Source organism: Osmia lignaria, chromosome 10, assembly GCF_051020975.1.
Source record: "Osmia lignaria lignaria isolate PbOS001 chromosome 10, iyOsmLign1, whole genome shotgun sequence".
Classification (NCBI taxonomy): Eukaryota; Metazoa; Arthropoda; class Insecta; order Hymenoptera; family Megachilidae; genus Osmia; species Osmia lignaria.
In genome coordinates, this window is record NC_135041.1 from 14897769 (window position 1) to 14915411 (window position 17643).

Sequence of the window (17643 nt, forward strand, 5' to 3'; positions counted from 1 at the left end):
ATTATAAAATATCAATTGAAAGTGATGAAATAAATATATAATGATCGTGTATTATCGTTATGTAATTCTGTAAAAATTATATTTCATGTGAAAGAGATATATACAATCAGCAATTCTTTCTTTTTTCTTGATTATTTTTGGCTTGTTTCAAACCATGATAGTAACCTACAATAAAAAACGATATACTTTACTAACAATTGAATACAAAACAGAAAATATGAAGCACATACCTGTATGAAAACCACTAATATACCATGACATTAACATACTTGAAAGTGCATCTGCATCATTATCTGGCAACCTAAAATATTTCTTAATTAGATCTAATATTAAAAATCTTCATCTACTATCTTTAAAGATACAATTGTATAAAATTTATATTGTGTTTACTTGGCCATTAATTGAGGTGGTAGAGGTGGGGCAGGTGGCATCATATCAGCTGTAGAATTGAAAGAACGGCCAGACATAAAATGATGCTTATATGTTTTTGTATCTTCAGATTCACAGTCCATTTTTTCTCCATTATACTTTTTAGAATTTGCATTTGTACAAAAATTAATTTCGTCAGTTTCAGTATTTCCTCCGCTAAATTTTTCTGCTATAGCATTCTTTTGTTGCGCTATTTGACTTTGCAAACCTTCTGATTCTAAGAGAGAACTTAACGATACCTTCTCTGTATTACCATAACCTGAAGTTAACATAATTTTATTTCAGTGCTTAATAGTTTGTAAAATTCATATATTATATGCATAATTTACATTTAAATTAATTTTCTTTCATCAATTATGTTACAAAAGATCATTTCAAAAGCATTACCTACAAATTTCACGGTACAAATCCCACTATTTTCATGAATTTTTGATATTATAGCTTCATAAACTTCTCCATCCTCTGAATATACCGCACGACAAGGAGCTCCAACAATCCATTTCTACATAGAGAAAAGTATGATTAGTAAAGTAATAAAAGTTTGCTTTTCATATGCTTAATAAATCATAACCTTAAGTGGTTTATTTGTGTGTCGAGGTTGTTTGACATTCTGTGATTTTTGTTTAGACTGAGAATTTTGAACATCCATGCCCATTCTCTTAACAACCTCTTCCTTTGCTAAATTCACCGCTTTATCGTATGCTTTTATTAATGCGCTATCGTCCCACACATCTTCACTACCTGCATTTGTGCCCTTTTAAAGTAAAAACATAATTATATAAATGAAAATTATGAAATAAGTTTATTATTCTATTTATATAACTTAACATTAAATACAGACGTACATTTCCATTTCCTCGAACAAATAGAACATTATCATCTGCCATTTTATTCAAATAATTCTATCTGTATAAATATTACAATTAGTTTTGAAAAGTTAATTTATTACATCTTTTTTTCAACGATAGCAAACTGTAAACAAAGACTTGTCAAACCAAAATATTACAACTTCTTACAATTAGTCCCCTAAACCGATCTTTCTTATAGGGGAAAATCATTCTTCAAGATCCTAAAGGTAGTTCTCCATTTCAAAAACTTTCGCAATCACATGTGAATTAAGGCTTTCTGCGTGGCATAGCAGTCAGCTTAATATTGGAATGGCGTTAGTAAATAATTTTCAAAGATTTTCGAGGTCTATTCTCGGTGTTGTTTCAAATTATTCAAAATGTACAAGCAACACAACATTGCCATTTCTACAGGCAATAAGAAAGACCTCCACTACTCAACCGCTTTCGGAAAAAGCAGAGTAAGTAACATAACCAACCTCTCATCTTAAATGTATAAATCTAATGAATAAAATGAATAAGTTTTCTGTTACAAGAGCATGAAAATATATTGATATTTCTTATTGTAGGAACATATAAAAAAATAGCAAAAACTGAAATATGTTTGCATTCTATAGAAGACTTGTTGCAAGAATATTAATATATAGAACCAGCATTGAAAATGAAAACTTATAAATATAACACTGTGAGAAATAATAAATTAAATGTAACAAAATTTAATATTATCTTGAAAAAGGGAAGAAGAAAATAGTTCTTCTAATATTTTAAGCATAACAAAAACAAAACTATATAAAAAATATTTCTCATTTTATTTTCAGAGTGAGTATAACATTTGTGAAAGCTGATGGAGAAAAAATCAAAGCAAAAGGAAAGATTGGAGATACTATTTTGGATATTGTAGTAAACAATGAAATTGATTTGGATGGCTTTGGTATGTTTATACATACAGTATTTTCAAATGAACTTATAGTTTCTTTATTTCTATGGAATCAATATCATTGTTAAAAAGTTACTGTAACCTTCTGTAATATGTAATATATGCATCTAAATGTTTGTAGTGTTATGTTAAGTTATGTCTGTTATATTGTTAAACCATATTCTTTAAGTAGGATTATCTACAATTAAATGGAATTTATATAGGTGCTTGCGAAGGAACATTAACTTGTAGCACATGCCATTTAATATTTCCTAAAGAAGTTTATGATGCACTTCCTGACAAACCAACGGATGAAGAATTAGATATGTTGGATTTAGCATATGAATTAACAGATACGTAAGTTGACAATTTTTTACATCTGGTGGTTTCCTCACTGAAGAGTTTCATCTTAAAATTCAGTATCTCCAACCTTGTGTCCCTATATAGAATTTAAATTTCTCTTTTCAATTCTATGAAAGTAAAATTAAGACGAATGAATTTGAATAGTTCTTCATTCATGATCTTGTCTATTTTGTTCTTTACCTTTGGTATTGGCCTATTTATTAAATAGTAGTTCATAGTTTTCAAAATCTTCTTCATCATTTCTTTCCAAAATACAATAGTTTTAAAAATATTTTGATAATTAACAATTATAAAATTATAAATTTCAGGTCGCGTCTGGGCTGTCAAATAGTAATGACTAAAAGCTTAGATGGAATTGAAGTAAGAGTACCATCTACAATAAATGATGCAAGAGCATAACTAAAATTAATCATAGCTCTCTCAAAATTCATATAACTGTTTTAATTATAACTAACGAAATGTTAAAATTAAAGTACATAATAAACAATTTTGTTCTCTGATGTAACAGTAATATATATACATACATACACATTGTAGTATGCCTGCAATATTTTATACATAGTAGTAAGATACATGTAAAGTTGTTAAATACAGTTTTAATACTTGTATATTTCCATTGTACAGAATTTGTATAAATACCGAAAGAATAAATTGTTTCTTTTAAGTACACATTAATGATTCAAGTCAAAATGCATATTTTTATGTATAATCCCCTCTTTTCCACCCTGAGACTTTCCCGAATTTCGAAATTGAGGATTCTTTGCCTTCCCTAATAAGACTGATTTAGGTTTGACCCCTCTCCAGGTCGCTCTTGTACCGGCGCCCGCAATCAAGCATGACGTTCCGCGGCTAGTTACATTTAACTATTTCTATAATTATTATTTTATACTTTACAATTGTTTATTAATGAAATTATTGTTACATCTGTTTAAATTGTTTATTTCTTTACATTTCCGCGTGGGTATATTGCAAAATTTCCAATGTACAACGTCTCTGCTTGAAATATCTTTGCCAGGGTTGATTTCTTTCTACCATTGCGTATCAAACAGCTTCGTTCTTTCTAAATTCCATATTTTGTGATTTTCTTTTTATTTTATTTTTTATTTTTAACCGACTTCGAAAAGAAGGAGGTAATTAGTCAAAAATCATACAAGTTCCTTTTTCAGGAACTATAAAATTACTATAGTTATACGTTCTATAAAGCACATGCAGGTATGTACATGGGGTACCACACCACACAGCACACTAATGCACTTGTATAAAAATGTCAGAACACATGGGTGACCACACCATAAGTCGCACTAATATATCCGTATAAATATTCCAAAACACGGGGAACACTATAGGAAACACCATGGGGGTAACACACTAGTAAATCCATGCACGAATATCCATAGTGTCAACCCGTACCGGTATATGTTTGACAGCTCGATCCGTATCCTTCGGCGGTCGCGATAAGACTGATTAGATTTGACCTCTCCACAGGTCGCGCGTGTACCGGCGCGCGGCGCGCGCAATCAAGCATGACGTTCCGTTTCACCGGTTCCGTAGATTTAACTATTTCTATCTGATATTTGTTAATATTTGTTTAATTATTATTTTATATTTTACAATTGTTTATTAATCAAATTATTGTTATATCTATTTAAATTGTTTATTTCTTTATATTTCCGCGTGGGTATGTTGCAAAATTTTGTTTAATTATTCTATTCAAAATTATTTAATTATTATTTTTAATTTTACAATTGTTTATTAATCAAACGAACGAACTGCGCCCTACAGAATGAACGAGAAACTAAATTTCTGGTCTGTTTTACCTTGTTGACGTCTTTCGCGAGTGAACAATCAACGAAATCGTAGTTTTCAAATTACTTCTACCTGGAGACTTGTACATCATCCCTTGGGTGCTCGTTTTATTCTATCCGACCCAAAGAATATTAGTCTGGTACCTATTTGGACATACGATTCACAGAAATGTTTATATTACGAATAAATCAATGCAGATGAGTCCGATCCGCCATTTTCTTGACCGTTGACAGACAGTAATTTCAATATTTTATAAGTTTTTGACGATTTCGATAATATAAGGACCAGACTAATATTCTTTAGAGCCTCCTGAACACATCTCTCAAATTTTTTTGCATTCTGTTTAGAAATGACGACGTAATTTGAGAACTCGCATCTAGGGATTTTTCTATTTTTCGCAATATATGACGTGTAATCCATATAATATAATTACTAGAAATGCATCCACGTGCCGGCCTATAGCACCTATAGTATTACTTGGGAACAATGTCTTCATTATGTATAGACTGTAATGATAAAACAGAAGAAAAATATTAATTTCATGAACCTAGTATTAACATTTAATGATTCATTTTGGATTTTATTATTTCATAAGACACATCATACTTTAATAATGTATGTAGTAAATATATGTACATATGTATGTTGTACATACATACATACATATATCTGATACATACATATTTCAATGTATGATGTGTATATACATATACGTATGTAAATACCAATGTATACGTGTGTGATAGTGTTTTAAAGTTAGGGTAGTGGCAACGCGACATAACCTCTTACTGCAACAATTTGTAATTTTTTATAAATAATCCTAAACATTTCTAGAATAAGATTGCTATTTCATCATTTGCATATTCTATTATAGATTACCTAGTAAACTATCGACGTTCAAACAAACTATACACAGGTGTTTGACATGCCGTGTATGTACTTTTCATCATTTTGTGCATTATGACTCAGTATAGAATAGTTGCTCCAGTTGACCCTTCTATGTGATCTTTATAGTTCTTTGGAGTAGCTTGTTAACAAAATTCAGCGTAGTTTCTTCGGAAACAAGTTCGTAAACGAAATTCTTACAGTGCCAAAAGTGTTAAGAATATTCAAGAAGAGTGGTGCGCAATTGGCCCTCAACGAGGGAGAATCGAAAGCGTCGAAAGTAACGAGTCATCTACCGATTCAAGATGGCAGAAGGCGAGGATACTCGAAAGAAAATTACTGTTAATGTTCAAACGTCAAAAGAAAAACAAAGCGTCGAAATTGAAGAAGATGCAAGTATTAAAGACGTAAGTTTTTTCATCATATACTCGTAATTTTCATAAAAGATAAGAAACATAACTAAATAAAATACTTGTCATTGTTGGGTTAAGTCTAATAATTGTTTTTTTCTTTAATTTGTAGTTTAAAGAGGCAGTTTCTAAAAAGTTTAACGCCCAAACGGAGCAGTTATGCCTCATCTTTGCTGGAAAGATTATGAAAGATCATGAAACTTTGAGTACACATAATGTCAAGGATGGTTTGACGGTACACCTGGTTATTAAAGCACCACGTACCCCGTCTAATCAAAGTCAAGATTCATCTCTATCTCAAAGATTACAAGGTATAAAAATATGCTATTTGATGCATAATTTCAATTCTTTTACTATTTTATTATCTTTTACTATCGTTTAGCCGATATAAGTGCAAGTCCTTTTGGATTAGGAAGTCTGGGAGGACTACCAGGTTTGGAAAATCTTGGGTTAGGATCTGCTAACTTTATAGATATGCACCAACGTATGCAACGTGAATTACTGTCAAATCCAGAAACAATGCGTCAAGTACTTGATAATCCATTAGTACAAAGTTTGATGAATGATCCAGAAAATATGCGTAATTTGGTTACTGCTAATCCTCAAATGCAAGAATTGATGCAACGTAATCCAGAAATTAGTCATATGTTGAACAATCCTGAGTTATTAAGGTACAAGTGAAATTTAAAAGAGATACGTTTTACAATATACAATGCAAATTATATATATAAATATAAATATAAATATAAATATAAATATATATAATTTTTTAGACAAACAATGGAATTGGCACGTAATCCAGCGATGCTTCAAGAATTAATGCGTTCCCATGACAGAGCCTTATCTAATTTAGAAAGCATTCCTGGTGGTCATAGTGCACTTCGTCGCATGTATCGCGACATTCAAGAACCGATGTTTGCAGCAGCAGCCAACGAACGCAATCCTTTTGCAGCATTAGTAGATAATAGCAATAATCAAGATGGTCAGGCTAATCCACAACAGGGCCAAGAAAACAGAGATCCATTGCCAAATCCTTGGGCTCAAAATCAGAGTGATTCTACCGCTCAACCACAAGGAAGAGGTCTATTGGATTCACCAGGAATGCAAAGTCTTGCAGCTCAAATGATGGAAAACCCTCAGCTGATGAGAAACATGTTAAACGCTCCATACACAAGGTCCATGTTAGAAGCCATGGCTGCAGATCCAAATATGGCTAGTAGAATGATTTCTACCAATCCATTCTTTCGGGCAAATCCACAAATGCAAGAGCAGTTGCGAACAATGATGCCTGCATTTATTCAACAAATGCAGAATCCTCAAATCCAGAATGTTGTCACTAATCCTGATGCTTTAGCTGCTATTATGCAGGTCCAACAGGGTATAGAACAATTACGTACTATTGCCCCCGAATTTGTTGAAAAGTAAGTTGCTATAAAGATATGTATAGTTATTTTGTATCTTACGTTTTATATTATACTATTGGAATATTTTTATAGAATTGCCTTTATTAATGTAAAATTTTTAGTATGGGACTGTCTATGCCAGCTGCAACAACGACAACAACTCCACCAAATGCAAGCGCAACAAATACAAGTACACCAACTACACAGTCAACCGACACGAACCAGCAGGATGCGTTTTCTCAATTTATGGCACGCATGGTAAGAAGGTCGTTTAGTTTATAAATAATGAATAATGAAAGAATTATTAAATTCATTTTTGTCAGGTATCGGCAATGGCATTAAATCAAGGTGTAGATGGTCAATCTGCTGCCCTTCCACCTGAAGAACGTTACAGAGTACAGTTAGAACAGCTTACAGCAATGGGTTTTGTTAACAGAGACGCTAATTTACAAGGTAATTGCATCCGTATATTAAATATCGACGTTAACACGTGGAAAATTTAGAATGGTGATAGTATAATATAGAATATAAATAATATATGCATTGATATTTTCAGCTTTAATTGCTACATTTGGAGATATAAATGCTGCTATTGAACGGCTACTATCTAACGGACAAGTGTCTATGAGCTAACCACCAATATGCAATACTGTTATTCCATTACTATTTCTAATTATTTCCTTATTTACCTCTTACAACAGGCGTGGTGAGAGATATCTGAGGTAACTGACTGTCAGCAAATTATAAACTTCTACCCCAACTCTTGACAGAATACACGCTACTAATTCGTTTAATATGCATTTTTATTTTGGTTTGGTACTTTATCTTATTCGATAACACAAGTACTGATATCTAAATGTTTATAACTTGTTCACGTATTGTCCACTATTGAAATTTCTAGTTTAATTCTGTATTCTGTATTTCTCGATGTGCTCTAAGTACTAGATAGCTCTGTTAATGTATTTCGTCGGTGTAAATTTGTTTATCACATATTCAAAGAGAGTTACATTAGATCATAATGCGAAGGGCATATCCTTCTTCTTTGTTATTGTACATTTATGGTGTTTCTTAGAAACAGTGGAACCTGCATGGAAAATAGATTACCGTTAATAAACATGCTTCTGGCTTGGTCAGTTGATTGTAAATTTCATGGAAGGTCATTTTTTGCTTACATATACGTAATGATACTAGTAAATGTATTGCATGAAACGTTGATATGTTTACAGCAGAAATGGGTATGGGGTAATTATCAATTAATTAAGTAACATTTGGTGTATAGAAATAAATGAGTTTGTCAAGATACAAACTGAAGGTTTTCAACTAACAAAGAGAAATCATAATTCAGTTGTTCTTTCTGATTGATGAAAAAAAAGTGTTCGGTGATCCATTAGTGTTTTCCATGTAAGTTTTGTATGTACGGCGATGAGAAGTGAATTTTTCTCTTTTTTTTTCCCCCCCTTTATGCCGACGCATATTGTTTTCATTTATTTCATTTCCCTTCCTGTTTTTTATCGTACGCGTATAAAAATAATACTATGCACTATATGTCTTAAAATACAAATTTAGAGATTTGTAGCGTGATGATCGAGAATTTTATGGTGTAGGTTGTTTATAGAGAAACGCGCGAAAAGATCGATTTAACGAAATATCACATGTAAATGTGTTAAACTGGAAATGTAATCGTCGGTTAGGTAATAAGATATATTGAAACAAAAAAAGGTAAATGTTGTAAATTATCTTAATTGGAAAGAAAAAAAAAAACAGTTATAATTTTAATACTTTTGATTGATGTACGATTACATAAATACCCATGCGCATTATAATAAAGTTTTATGTGTATTCAGTATACTTTATTAAACAAGGCATTCTGTACAAGCGATTATATTACGAAATAAAATTGTTTGATTCATATTGATGAATTTTTAAGTACGAAGTATTTGTAAGGTATCTGTAAGGTATTATTCAATTTAGCTACACACGTGAATGGATGGTATGCGAATATAGAAAAAAAAAAAAAAAAGAAGAAAAAAAAAAAAAAAATTTAGAAATAATATAGACTGGAACTTATGTAAAATATACATTTTAAATTGAATTATTAGATCTTTTATGATCCTTACTCATGATAAATTTGAATATGAGGAAAACGTTTATTTTTATGCAGTGATTACAGATCGAAGTTGGACATGCTGAACTACTCAAGAACTTATCGATTATCGGAGGGTCGATCGATAAGTTGACAATTAGTTTTCACCGTTTCCTGATAGACAGCGTTAGTGTTTCTTCGTTTAAAAGCGAAATTAGTCAAAGAATTATTTCAATAATTTTCCAATCTTTTGCTAAGACTCCTCGAGAACAAAGGCATGTCCAGTCTTTTTTGTATTTGTAATTACGGTTTTGTGTTTTTCCGGCTGCAGCGCATATCGCCAGATGACACTAACGATATCGGTTTCATGGTCAGGAAATAATTATGCAAGTAAGTAGATAGTAGAATAATGTATTAATTCTTAATAATCTACGATAAAAATGAATGTTGATTTTGATTCAGAAGGAAACTAAACGGATGATGTACGGTTCCCCTTCCCCTTTACCATCAACGAACTGCAGGCAGGGTACTACGATCAGTCGGTTGGCGCGACGGTTTAGTCTGTGTTGATCGTTTGCACGGTGTAGGTCGTGTGCGTCTGTTCGTTGCTGAAGCATATAACCGGCGGCTTCCTAGCAATTGCTTATCGAGAACGAGAGTCGTCGATTGACGTTTCTTGTGTGTGAGAAACTCGTTGGAGTCTGCGCGAACGGGGCGGACGAATCGCGTCGCGTGTACGCGAGCCCGCTGAACTCTCACGTGTGCATTTGAATTTTCGAAAAGAGCAAGTGCCGGGTGGTGCAGGTGTGTTGTTCAGTGCAAAAGGTGGTGCTCGGGCCTGTTCGGTGCATTCTCGTCTTCGAAAACGTTGGCAGAGCCAGCGGAATGTGGCACGAGGTGAGTTAGCAGCCCGCCCGGTTTCGCCGAGACCAGGGACGGATCTGAGTGGACCCTTTTATATCTCTTACGTTTTGCGACTTACTCTAACTCTCCATCTTGCTAGAAAATTTGACGTAATGATTTCTGAATAAAATAATTTGAGCAGTTATTGGATTGTTTGAGAAAGTTGTTTGGTAGTCATGGTGTAGCTACCGCAACGACATTTCGTTTTAGGAGAGTTAGCTGTAATGATATAATTATAATTATCCGTGTGACATGAGAGTGAATTGAAACGAAGAAACTATTTTATTACTCTTGTAATGTTTTTCGACGATACAGGTTTTTCAAACGAGTAATCGTTATAGAGATCACGTGATCACGTGAACATATCGATAGTTAACATTCCTGTTTATCGAATTTATAACCTAAATGTCAGTGCGTTTATTATTCACTTGTGCAGTTTAATATCTGTAGTGCCTAGCTTTTAGACAAGTTTTATTTGAAAGGTAACGTAACGATTTCATTCGTGGAGATACGATCGATAAATACGTTACGCGCCAACTGTTTGGTGAAAAAGTTTGAAAGATAGTATACGTTCGAACGATACATTGTCGTTTCCAACAGCGATATAATGGAAGTGTAGTACGTGTGATGCGGTATGTATCTTAAAATTACGATAATATTTAGACAGTAGTAATTATTTATGTTTTAATTAGAAAGTAATTGTTCAGATTATGGTTAGAGTCGATGAATGAAAAGTTTATACATATATCTTTGGTTGGTATGCGTGAAAGAATACATAATTGATTGAAAGAATAATCAAGATAAAAGGATTCCAGTTGAAAAGGGTCAAAGAATTCCAGTTATGTGACTGACTGGCAGATGTTATTCCAGCCAAATGGTTCACAGTTGGCATAATAATGGGGTCACGTACGAGATTAGCCTGCTTGTTACGTCATTGCCATAACTTTATCCTCTTTGTTTTGTATTTCATATCTATGTGAAACTTTGCTCGAATGACCTAATTATTCATTTAACGTATAATTTTGTCTAAATATATGGCGGTAGCTGGATCAATCGTGATTTAGATCTCTGAATATGCTATTTTCGCGCGTAATTAAGCCGATCTATCCGGTCGAAGCAAATACATCGGCAAGTGAAGAAAAGATGTCAGAAAAATGGCGATTGATGGTCCCCCCGATGATCGGTGGTTTTCGAAGACTTACGTCGTCCCTGAACGAGGAGTAAGGAGAGGCGGTCTCGCGATTCGTGTATGTACGCAGGATATTTTGTACCCGTTACTCCCTCGAACGCATTCCATCTCACGCTGTTCACGTTGAATCGCGCAGCGAAGATTAATTTGTCTTTCGGACGTTCTAACGTTAGATCGTAGTACATAGTACACGTCTTTCTTCCGTTTCCGTTGGAACGCGATTCATCTTTCGTTTCGTAACCGGCCGTCAATCGGCAACCCGTTCGAAGAATTGAACGCAATCTCGTTTTACGATTACGACGCATGCTGTTATATTTCTTGTTTGTAAACACACCGGATCCTGATTGAAGGTGACACCGGAGATACATATGTGCAGTTGTCAGGCAATTACGATAATCCGTTTTAGGGATTGGAACATTCTTACGATTACATAGATACATATATGTCTTGTAATCAGTCGTGTAATCTGAAAGTTTTGAGAATCGCTCGAAAAACGAAAGCGAGAGAATTAATTTCTCGATTCAATTAACGTAGAACGGAAGAAAGAAAAAATCGATTCTGTCAGTCGTAGGTTGAGCCCTGCCGATGAAGGTATACATATACGAAGGTTATGCTGTAGCAAAGGCACTCCTTAGTTCTGGCTCAAGGTCGGACTATTAAGAGGCCAAAGCACACCGACGGGTTTACGTCTCGTCGTTACGAAGAACGGCATATGTACCGCGACAGAAGAGACTTTCAGTTAGGAAATATGTATGTACAAGTGAAAACGGCGAAAAGCCAGGCCACTGCGCTGCGTGTCTTTGTCGCGCAGTTTACTCCCTTCTACGTAGTATTATGGTTTCGGGTTTATGAGGTTAGCGCGCGCATCTCGTGTTTCCACAATAAAAGCATTGAAAAATCGAGGAAGCAGGAATCTGGCCTTGCCAGATTCGGACAACTGGCCCGACCTTGAATCCTTCCAGGTTACGTTATCCCGTGAACGATGACGAATTTGTTAATTAAAGTGAGAAAAAAAAGGGAGGAAAGCGAGCGAGAGAAAGAGAAACGGTAGCAGAATGAAAAGTGATCGCATTAAGGGGGGCGCAAATGCCATCAAAACGCCGCGCCGGGTTACAGAGTCAAGCGATACTCGCGCGGCGTGTCGTCGACTTGTGCGGTCGTTCCACGGCAATTTTGTAATTTTCCTTTTCCCTTTTCCCTTTTCCCTTTTCCCTTTTTACCCACTTTTGTTCTACCATGGATCGAGTCGTTTCACTTTCCCATCTTTGATTCGTCGCGTATGAAATTCCCTGATACTACGACGTTCGAGATAAGTAAGTACATATCTGACAGTGTATGTAGTCGGTCGGTTGGAGCACAATGTTGACTTCTTCTGCGGAATCGTAAGGATGGAAGGCCACTCACTCGGTAGAAAAAGAACTATGGCTCTCTCTGTAAATGATCAGGAGCACGACGCTGGACAGTTGTTGCCTTTTGAAGCGGCCGGCGACGAGTGAGTTGCGAAACCGGCGCGGCGCGGCGTCCGCCAGTTATGTACATACACCGGTCCCGCCGCTATTCTTCTTTAACCCTTTCGCTACGAAGGGCGTATATTTATATTCTCGTTCTTAAAAAATAGTCATTTACCATTGAAAACGCGATCGAAACTGGTTAGCGTCGTTCTCCAACAATGAAAATGCATTTGTTTAGCAAAAAGTTACATATACCGAAATGTTTTGAAGTTGGGAATACACCGTTGGGAAACGCTGGCATAGACAGGCAGATAGGGAAGGAAGAAAAAGACGAAGAAAAACGAAGAGTAAGGAGAGAAGATAGAGAGAGGTTAAACGAAGAACCGGAGCCCGAATGTCCATTCAGCAGGCACCTGCCACGTTAAATTCAACCGGGCCAGAGCTGGCTGGATATCGGTGCTTCTTTCGAACGGAGTATACCTACATACATAGATACATACATACATACATACATACATACATACATACATACATACATACATACACGTGAATGAAAGAGAAAGAAGGCAACGAGTAAAAAGGAAGGAATAAGGAGGATGAGGATTAGCTCGTTTAATAAGATGGAAAAGGATGAAAAGGAGCGGCAACAGGGAAGGAAGAAGTACATCTCTCTTACATCACTCTGGCCTGCTCGTCCTTCCCGAGCATGGAGCCAGACCAAAGAAAATAAGCAGAGATATCACGCCGATAATGTAATACGGCGATCTCTATCTGATTCTCTTCGTTTTACCGACTGAAATTTTCGACTTCTTATCTTTCCTTTCTCTCGGTATTTCGGTGAAATTTCAATTTTCAATTTTCAATCATCATCGTTTTCAACGATACGTAGTCGGTAGCTAAAGGAAGGAACCCCATGTTATTAAGGATCTAAAATTAAACGGTTTAGCAATTATACATATGTACCTATATGTCCATTCCTATTATCTCTTTAGAGGATCTCTAGTGTATTATATCATACACAACGAAATGATTAACACCCTTTAGAATGTGAAGAGGAGAGTGTGAACGGAGATTTGAATGAAATATTCGTTGTCTCGTCTCTGCTATTAACTGGCCGTTTAAGACGCGGGATCCGTGTACATACATATACTGTTATAACGGACGAGCAATCGCAGCAGTCATACGTAATGCTTCTTTCAATGCCGGCTAGTCCGCAAAATTACATTGAAACCGGCTACCAATGCGTATAAGAGAGGATATCCCTCGTCGCTACCTGCTGCTTCTTACAGAGCGTCAAAGCATGTCGCGGAATCGCTCGGAGCGTATATCTCCGACGAATTCGCACAGTCATTCCAACAATGTGGTTACTTGCATCAATAATCCTTTTCTTCCTGTGTTTTTGCCAACGTTTACGCTCATTATACTCGTTCGCGAAGGCAGTTATACCCGAGCCATAATAAATGATACCCTTCGCCCGCGCCCGCGCTCGCGCCGTTTCGCACACGGCTTTTCCTCTTCCTCTTTCTCCTGCGTTTGTTTTCCAATACGATGATTTCGTTTTATTCATTGTCAGTATTAGAATTATTATATGTATATTTTAACAAATTTCCATATCGACGTAATTGTCGAAACCTTTTAAGGTAGACGGTGTGTCCATCATCGTCCTTTCCATCGTACATACCAGGGACATGGTTAACCGCGCGGACGACACTCGCGTGGGCGGATTAACACGTAATATCCTGTTACCCAACGGTACAACCCATGGACGAGTTATCAACCGTGTTTTTCCCTTCAGCATCCTTCTTACTTACTTAGTTAGAGAGCAACTTTTCTCGAAGCTCTTTTTTTTTTTTTTTTTTTTTTATGTAAAAGTGATCCGCACGTGGCCGGTTGAATTGAACCAATACCGGACCATGACCGGATCGGGCTTAACTTATTATACATATCTACATATGTATATCGTGCAGGAACTCTCTCAGGACCCTTTCCCTTCTTCTGTGATCCTGTCTTCTGGTCGCATAGTTTCAAGCATGCGAGCCAACTGTACCTTGCAACTGTTATCTAGGCAACGACCTTGCCTCTTCTCTTTCTTTTTCTCATTCTTTCTCTTTCTTCCTCTCTCACGATGGTTGTTCTGTTGGTGCACGATGGTGCGAGCGAGGCGCAAGTTCATCGGTCTGCTCGGAAAATCATTGACCTTCCCGTTGATCTAGCGTCGTTGGTGGATACCTTCAGGTGTCCTATTCCTTTTCTCCCGAAGAATCTGCAAAGTTAACGAAACGTCAGGGCGCTATTCGTAAACGACAGAGCGAAACACCCGGAAGCATGGAGTGGTAGTAAATCCTGGCCGTGAAAGTCTCGAGCATCTTATTGAGAGTCATATGGTGACAGGATAGATAGACGTATTGGAATGTTATCGGTACCGTTATCAAGTGAATCTTACGAAGATGATGATGATGATTAGATATTTCCGATCAAAAGACCGAACGGTTGCGAGTTTACGATATTATGGTAATCCACTGCGGTATCGCTATATGTATGATATCGTTTCTTAATCGAGAGGCAGGTGCTGATCGAATGATAAATGATCCACAAAATGACGATTCAAACGAATCGTTCTCAGGACGTTCTCAGGACGTTCTCAGGACGTTCTCAGGACGTTCTCAGGACGTTCTCAGGGTTCTACATATCTATAAAAGGGATTTGTCTTCCTTTAACTCGTTTCACTTCCTTGATATCTTGATTTTCTTTCTTCGTTCCGATGTCGAAACGCGTTGCCGGCTCTGTTTTTAACGAATTTGGCCAAAATTCGTAGCTATTACGGAATCGGAGTATCCTATGCTCGGATCGAATCTCATCTTACAAACAGTGAATTCCCCACGTTACCAAAGACTTTTTTCAACTCACCATACACTTCGGGATACCATAGTGCCACGACCTTGAAACGAAACGTGTTATTACCATCTTTGAAACGTCTACTACTTCCCTCGGGCGAAACGAAACGATTTGAACAGCATAAGCTATTTAAGACATTCGAGATAAAAAATTTCACTATCTAGTTGTTTCGTAACGACTTGTTCCTTGTATCTTTCTTACCGTTTATTTTTTTCTACATATACAAACACCCTTACCCTAATACAGTTTATATTTTTCTGTCCCGACGGGATGGTAAAAAGAAATGAAGAAAAAGCAGCTCGAATTACGCTAGAGCAGCTTTTCTGGATACACAGACGGTCGTTAAAATTATTACGAGATTATTGTGGGTGAAGGGTTTCTCCGATGACGGGTGAAGTCCTATCCGAGCGAGTCTCATCCAATTTTACAAATTCACCTTATCTTCTCCCATGCGGGTACTACACATCATAGAGGAGAGGAAAAAGAAAGTTGTGTTATTATTTTCCAAGTCAAATCCCTTTCGACAGTTGGCAAGATTACTACAGGTTCATTATTTTATAATTGGCTGAGTAGAAGAATCGCTTTACGGAAAAGATTAATTACCTATTTGGCCGAAAGAATATTTCCGTGTTATAATTTTGGGAAGATGATTGGGAACGTCTCGTTCAATTACCTCCTACCATTAATTAATTATTCTTAATTGTTGCTCTCAAGATCAGAACGAATAGGGTCATCAGACCTCTCGGCATTGTCCAACTGGTGGCTTAATGAAACGGACGTCCGGTACATATTGTTAATAATAAGATTACGCCTGTTAAAAGATCGCATCGATTTCACAAAGGCAGATGCCCCATCCTCCCACACCCCACGTGAAAGTAATTTAATTCCAAGCGGTGGATGTGTGGCCAGGAACCGGCATAAATCACGCGGCGTGCACACTCGCCTGAATACGATGCATTGTTCACTGGTGAACTTTTCAACGAACCGAGCCGAACCGAGCCGAACCGAGCCGAACCGAGCCGAACCGAGCCGAACCTACCAACATCGTGTTAATGATAAATTAATTTCAATGGTTATTGGAAATTATTCCATTAGGATACACTTGATTGTACACTTGAATTCCCTGTTAGGAATACCTCTACTTTTCCCCTAAAATCGTTTTAATGTAAATCGAAAGAATGTAGGGAAGTAAGTGAACAGGGAAGTTCATTGGAAGTCGATCGGTAAATTCTAGTTCTTCGAATTATACGAGCCGGTGCGGTGTGCCGTTTCTCTCCTTTTCTCTTCCTGCTTTCGAACGAATTAGCAAACGTTCGAATCGTCTTCGACGTGCGTGTTCCCGAAATTACTTTATCATCACTTAACCCGAAAGCGGGGTTAATCGAAAGCGACCCTTGTTGAATCCCTTTATCTTGTCCTCGTCAGCTTGTATCCGTCTGTAAATCCGCGCCAGTTGCTGCGCACAGGTGTTCTCCATACGCCTATCGAATGAAAGAAGCAGCTGAAAGCGTACGTCCATTGCGTCGTATGCATATGTACCTATATAAATAAATAGAATAAATATGGTGAGCTTGAACGAAGGCGTCGTGACCAGCAGGCTGCACCGTGGATGTCCGGAATGCGAGCGGAACCCGTTTCTATGAGTCAAGTCTGGCTATTGACAACAGCCTCTCCTCGTTGTAGATTTTCTTTTCTCCTCTTCCTTCTGCTTGCCTCGACGATCCTGCGGTTCAGGATCCTGCCACGTGATCTGGAACATCGTCCAGAGGAGAAGCGGAGGGATCTCGATCAAGTTACCCCGTGAAAATTCAAAACCAACATTGGCCTCGATCAGATGGCATGCCTCTGCTTAACGAAGAATCGCGTTAACGAACCAACGTCCACTATTTATATCCAATTAGCTACCACCGCTAGGGACTTGAGTAACAGAAATGATAACTCTGAAAACTAATAACAATGTTATCACAGAAAATTATTATTTTAGTTGTGAACCTGTAAAATAATGTCAATTGGAAAACTTTAGATGTGCAATTTCATTGATATTTATTAAGGTGGTGTCTGTTTA

At 36.5% G+C, this 17643-nt stretch overlaps 3 protein-coding genes across 7 annotated transcripts; 2 read left to right on the top strand and 1 right to left on the bottom strand.

Annotated features, from left to right (window-relative positions):
- Positions 1-11: 11 nt before the first annotated feature.
- Smn (survival motor neuron) lies at positions 12-1435 on the bottom strand. 2 transcript variants are annotated; one of them, XM_034337570.2, is made up of 6 exons: positions 1275-1435; positions 1001-1183; positions 817-931; positions 391-688; positions 231-301; positions 12-165 (listed from the first exon to the last, which is right to left on the bottom strand). In XM_034337570.2, the coding sequence occupies exons 1-6, from the start codon at positions 1314-1316 to the stop codon at positions 107-109; spliced, it is 768 nt and encodes a 255-aa protein (XP_034193461.2). In that variant the 5' UTR covers positions 1317-1435; the 3' UTR covers positions 12-106. The 2 variants fall into 2 exon arrangements, with proteins under 2 accessions (XP_034193461.2, XP_034193471.2); XM_034337580.2 differs by having other exon boundaries at positions 28-165; positions 231-312.
- Positions 1436-1531: 96 nt separating this feature from the next.
- Positions 1532-3098, top strand: Fdx2 (Adrenodoxin-like protein 2, mitochondrial Ferredoxin 2). The gene is made up of 4 exons (XM_034337594.2): positions 1532-1735; positions 2093-2205; positions 2415-2547; positions 2862-3098. Exons 1-4 carry the CDS (start codon positions 1587-1589, stop codon positions 2950-2952), a joined length of 486 nt encoding a protein of 161 aa, XP_034193485.1. The 5' UTR covers positions 1532-1586; the 3' UTR covers positions 2953-3098.
- A 1234-nt stretch (positions 3099-4332) lies between these two features.
- On the top strand, positions 4333-8552 carry Ubqn (ubiquilin). 4 transcript variants are annotated; one of them, XM_076690707.1, is made up of 8 exons: positions 4333-4457; positions 5448-5651; positions 5767-5965; positions 6037-6325; positions 6428-7075; positions 7180-7315; positions 7381-7510; positions 7614-8552. In XM_076690707.1, exons 2-8 carry the CDS (start codon positions 5550-5552, stop codon positions 7688-7690), a joined length of 1581 nt encoding a protein of 526 aa, XP_076546822.1. In that variant the 5' UTR covers positions 4333-4457; positions 5448-5549; the 3' UTR covers positions 7691-8552. The 4 variants fall into 4 exon arrangements, with proteins under 4 accessions (XP_076546822.1, XP_076546821.1, XP_034195843.1 ...); XM_076690706.1 differs by having other exon boundaries at positions 4350-4457; positions 5234-5651; XM_034339952.2 differs by lacking the exon at positions 4333-4457 and having other exon boundaries at positions 5090-5651; positions 6067-6325.
- The last annotated feature ends 9091 nt before the right edge of the window (positions 8553-17643 follow it).

Excerpts from the sequence above, each read along its gene's own strand:
- Ubqn (XM_076690707.1), top strand. The coding sequence starts at position 5,550 with ATGGCAGAAGGCGAGGATACTCGAAAGAAAATTACTGTTAATGTTCAA. Across the intron at positions 5,652-5,766 it reads AAGATGCAAGTATTAAAGAC|TTTAAAGAGGCAGTTTCTAA; the intron begins GTAAGTTTTTTC and ends TTTAATTTGTAG. Across the intron at positions 6,326-6,427 it reads AACAATCCTGAGTTATTAAG|ACAAACAATGGAATTGGCAC; the intron begins GTACAAGTGAAA and ends ATAATTTTTTAG.
- Fdx2 (XM_034337594.2), top strand. The coding sequence starts at position 1,587 with ATGGCGTTAGTAAATAATTTTCAAAGATTTTCGAGGTCTATTCTCGGT. Across the intron at positions 1,736-2,092 it reads CCGCTTTCGGAAAAAGCAGA|AGTGAGTATAACATTTGTGA; the intron begins GTAAGTAACATA and ends TTTTATTTTCAG. Across the intron at positions 2,548-2,861 it reads GCATATGAATTAACAGATAC|GTCGCGTCTGGGCTGTCAAA; the intron begins GTAAGTTGACAA and ends TATAAATTTCAG.
- Smn (XM_034337570.2), bottom strand. The coding sequence starts at position 1,316 with ATGGCAGATGATAATGTTCTATTTGTTCGAGGAAATGGAAAT. Across the intron at positions 689-816 it reads TTGTACCGTGAAATTTGTAG|GTTATGGTAATACAGAGAAG; the intron begins GTAATGCTTTTG and ends TGTTAACTTCAG. Across the intron at positions 302-390 it reads CCACCTCAATTAATGGCCAA|GTTGCCAGATAATGATGCAG; the intron begins GTAAACACAATA and ends GAAATATTTTAG.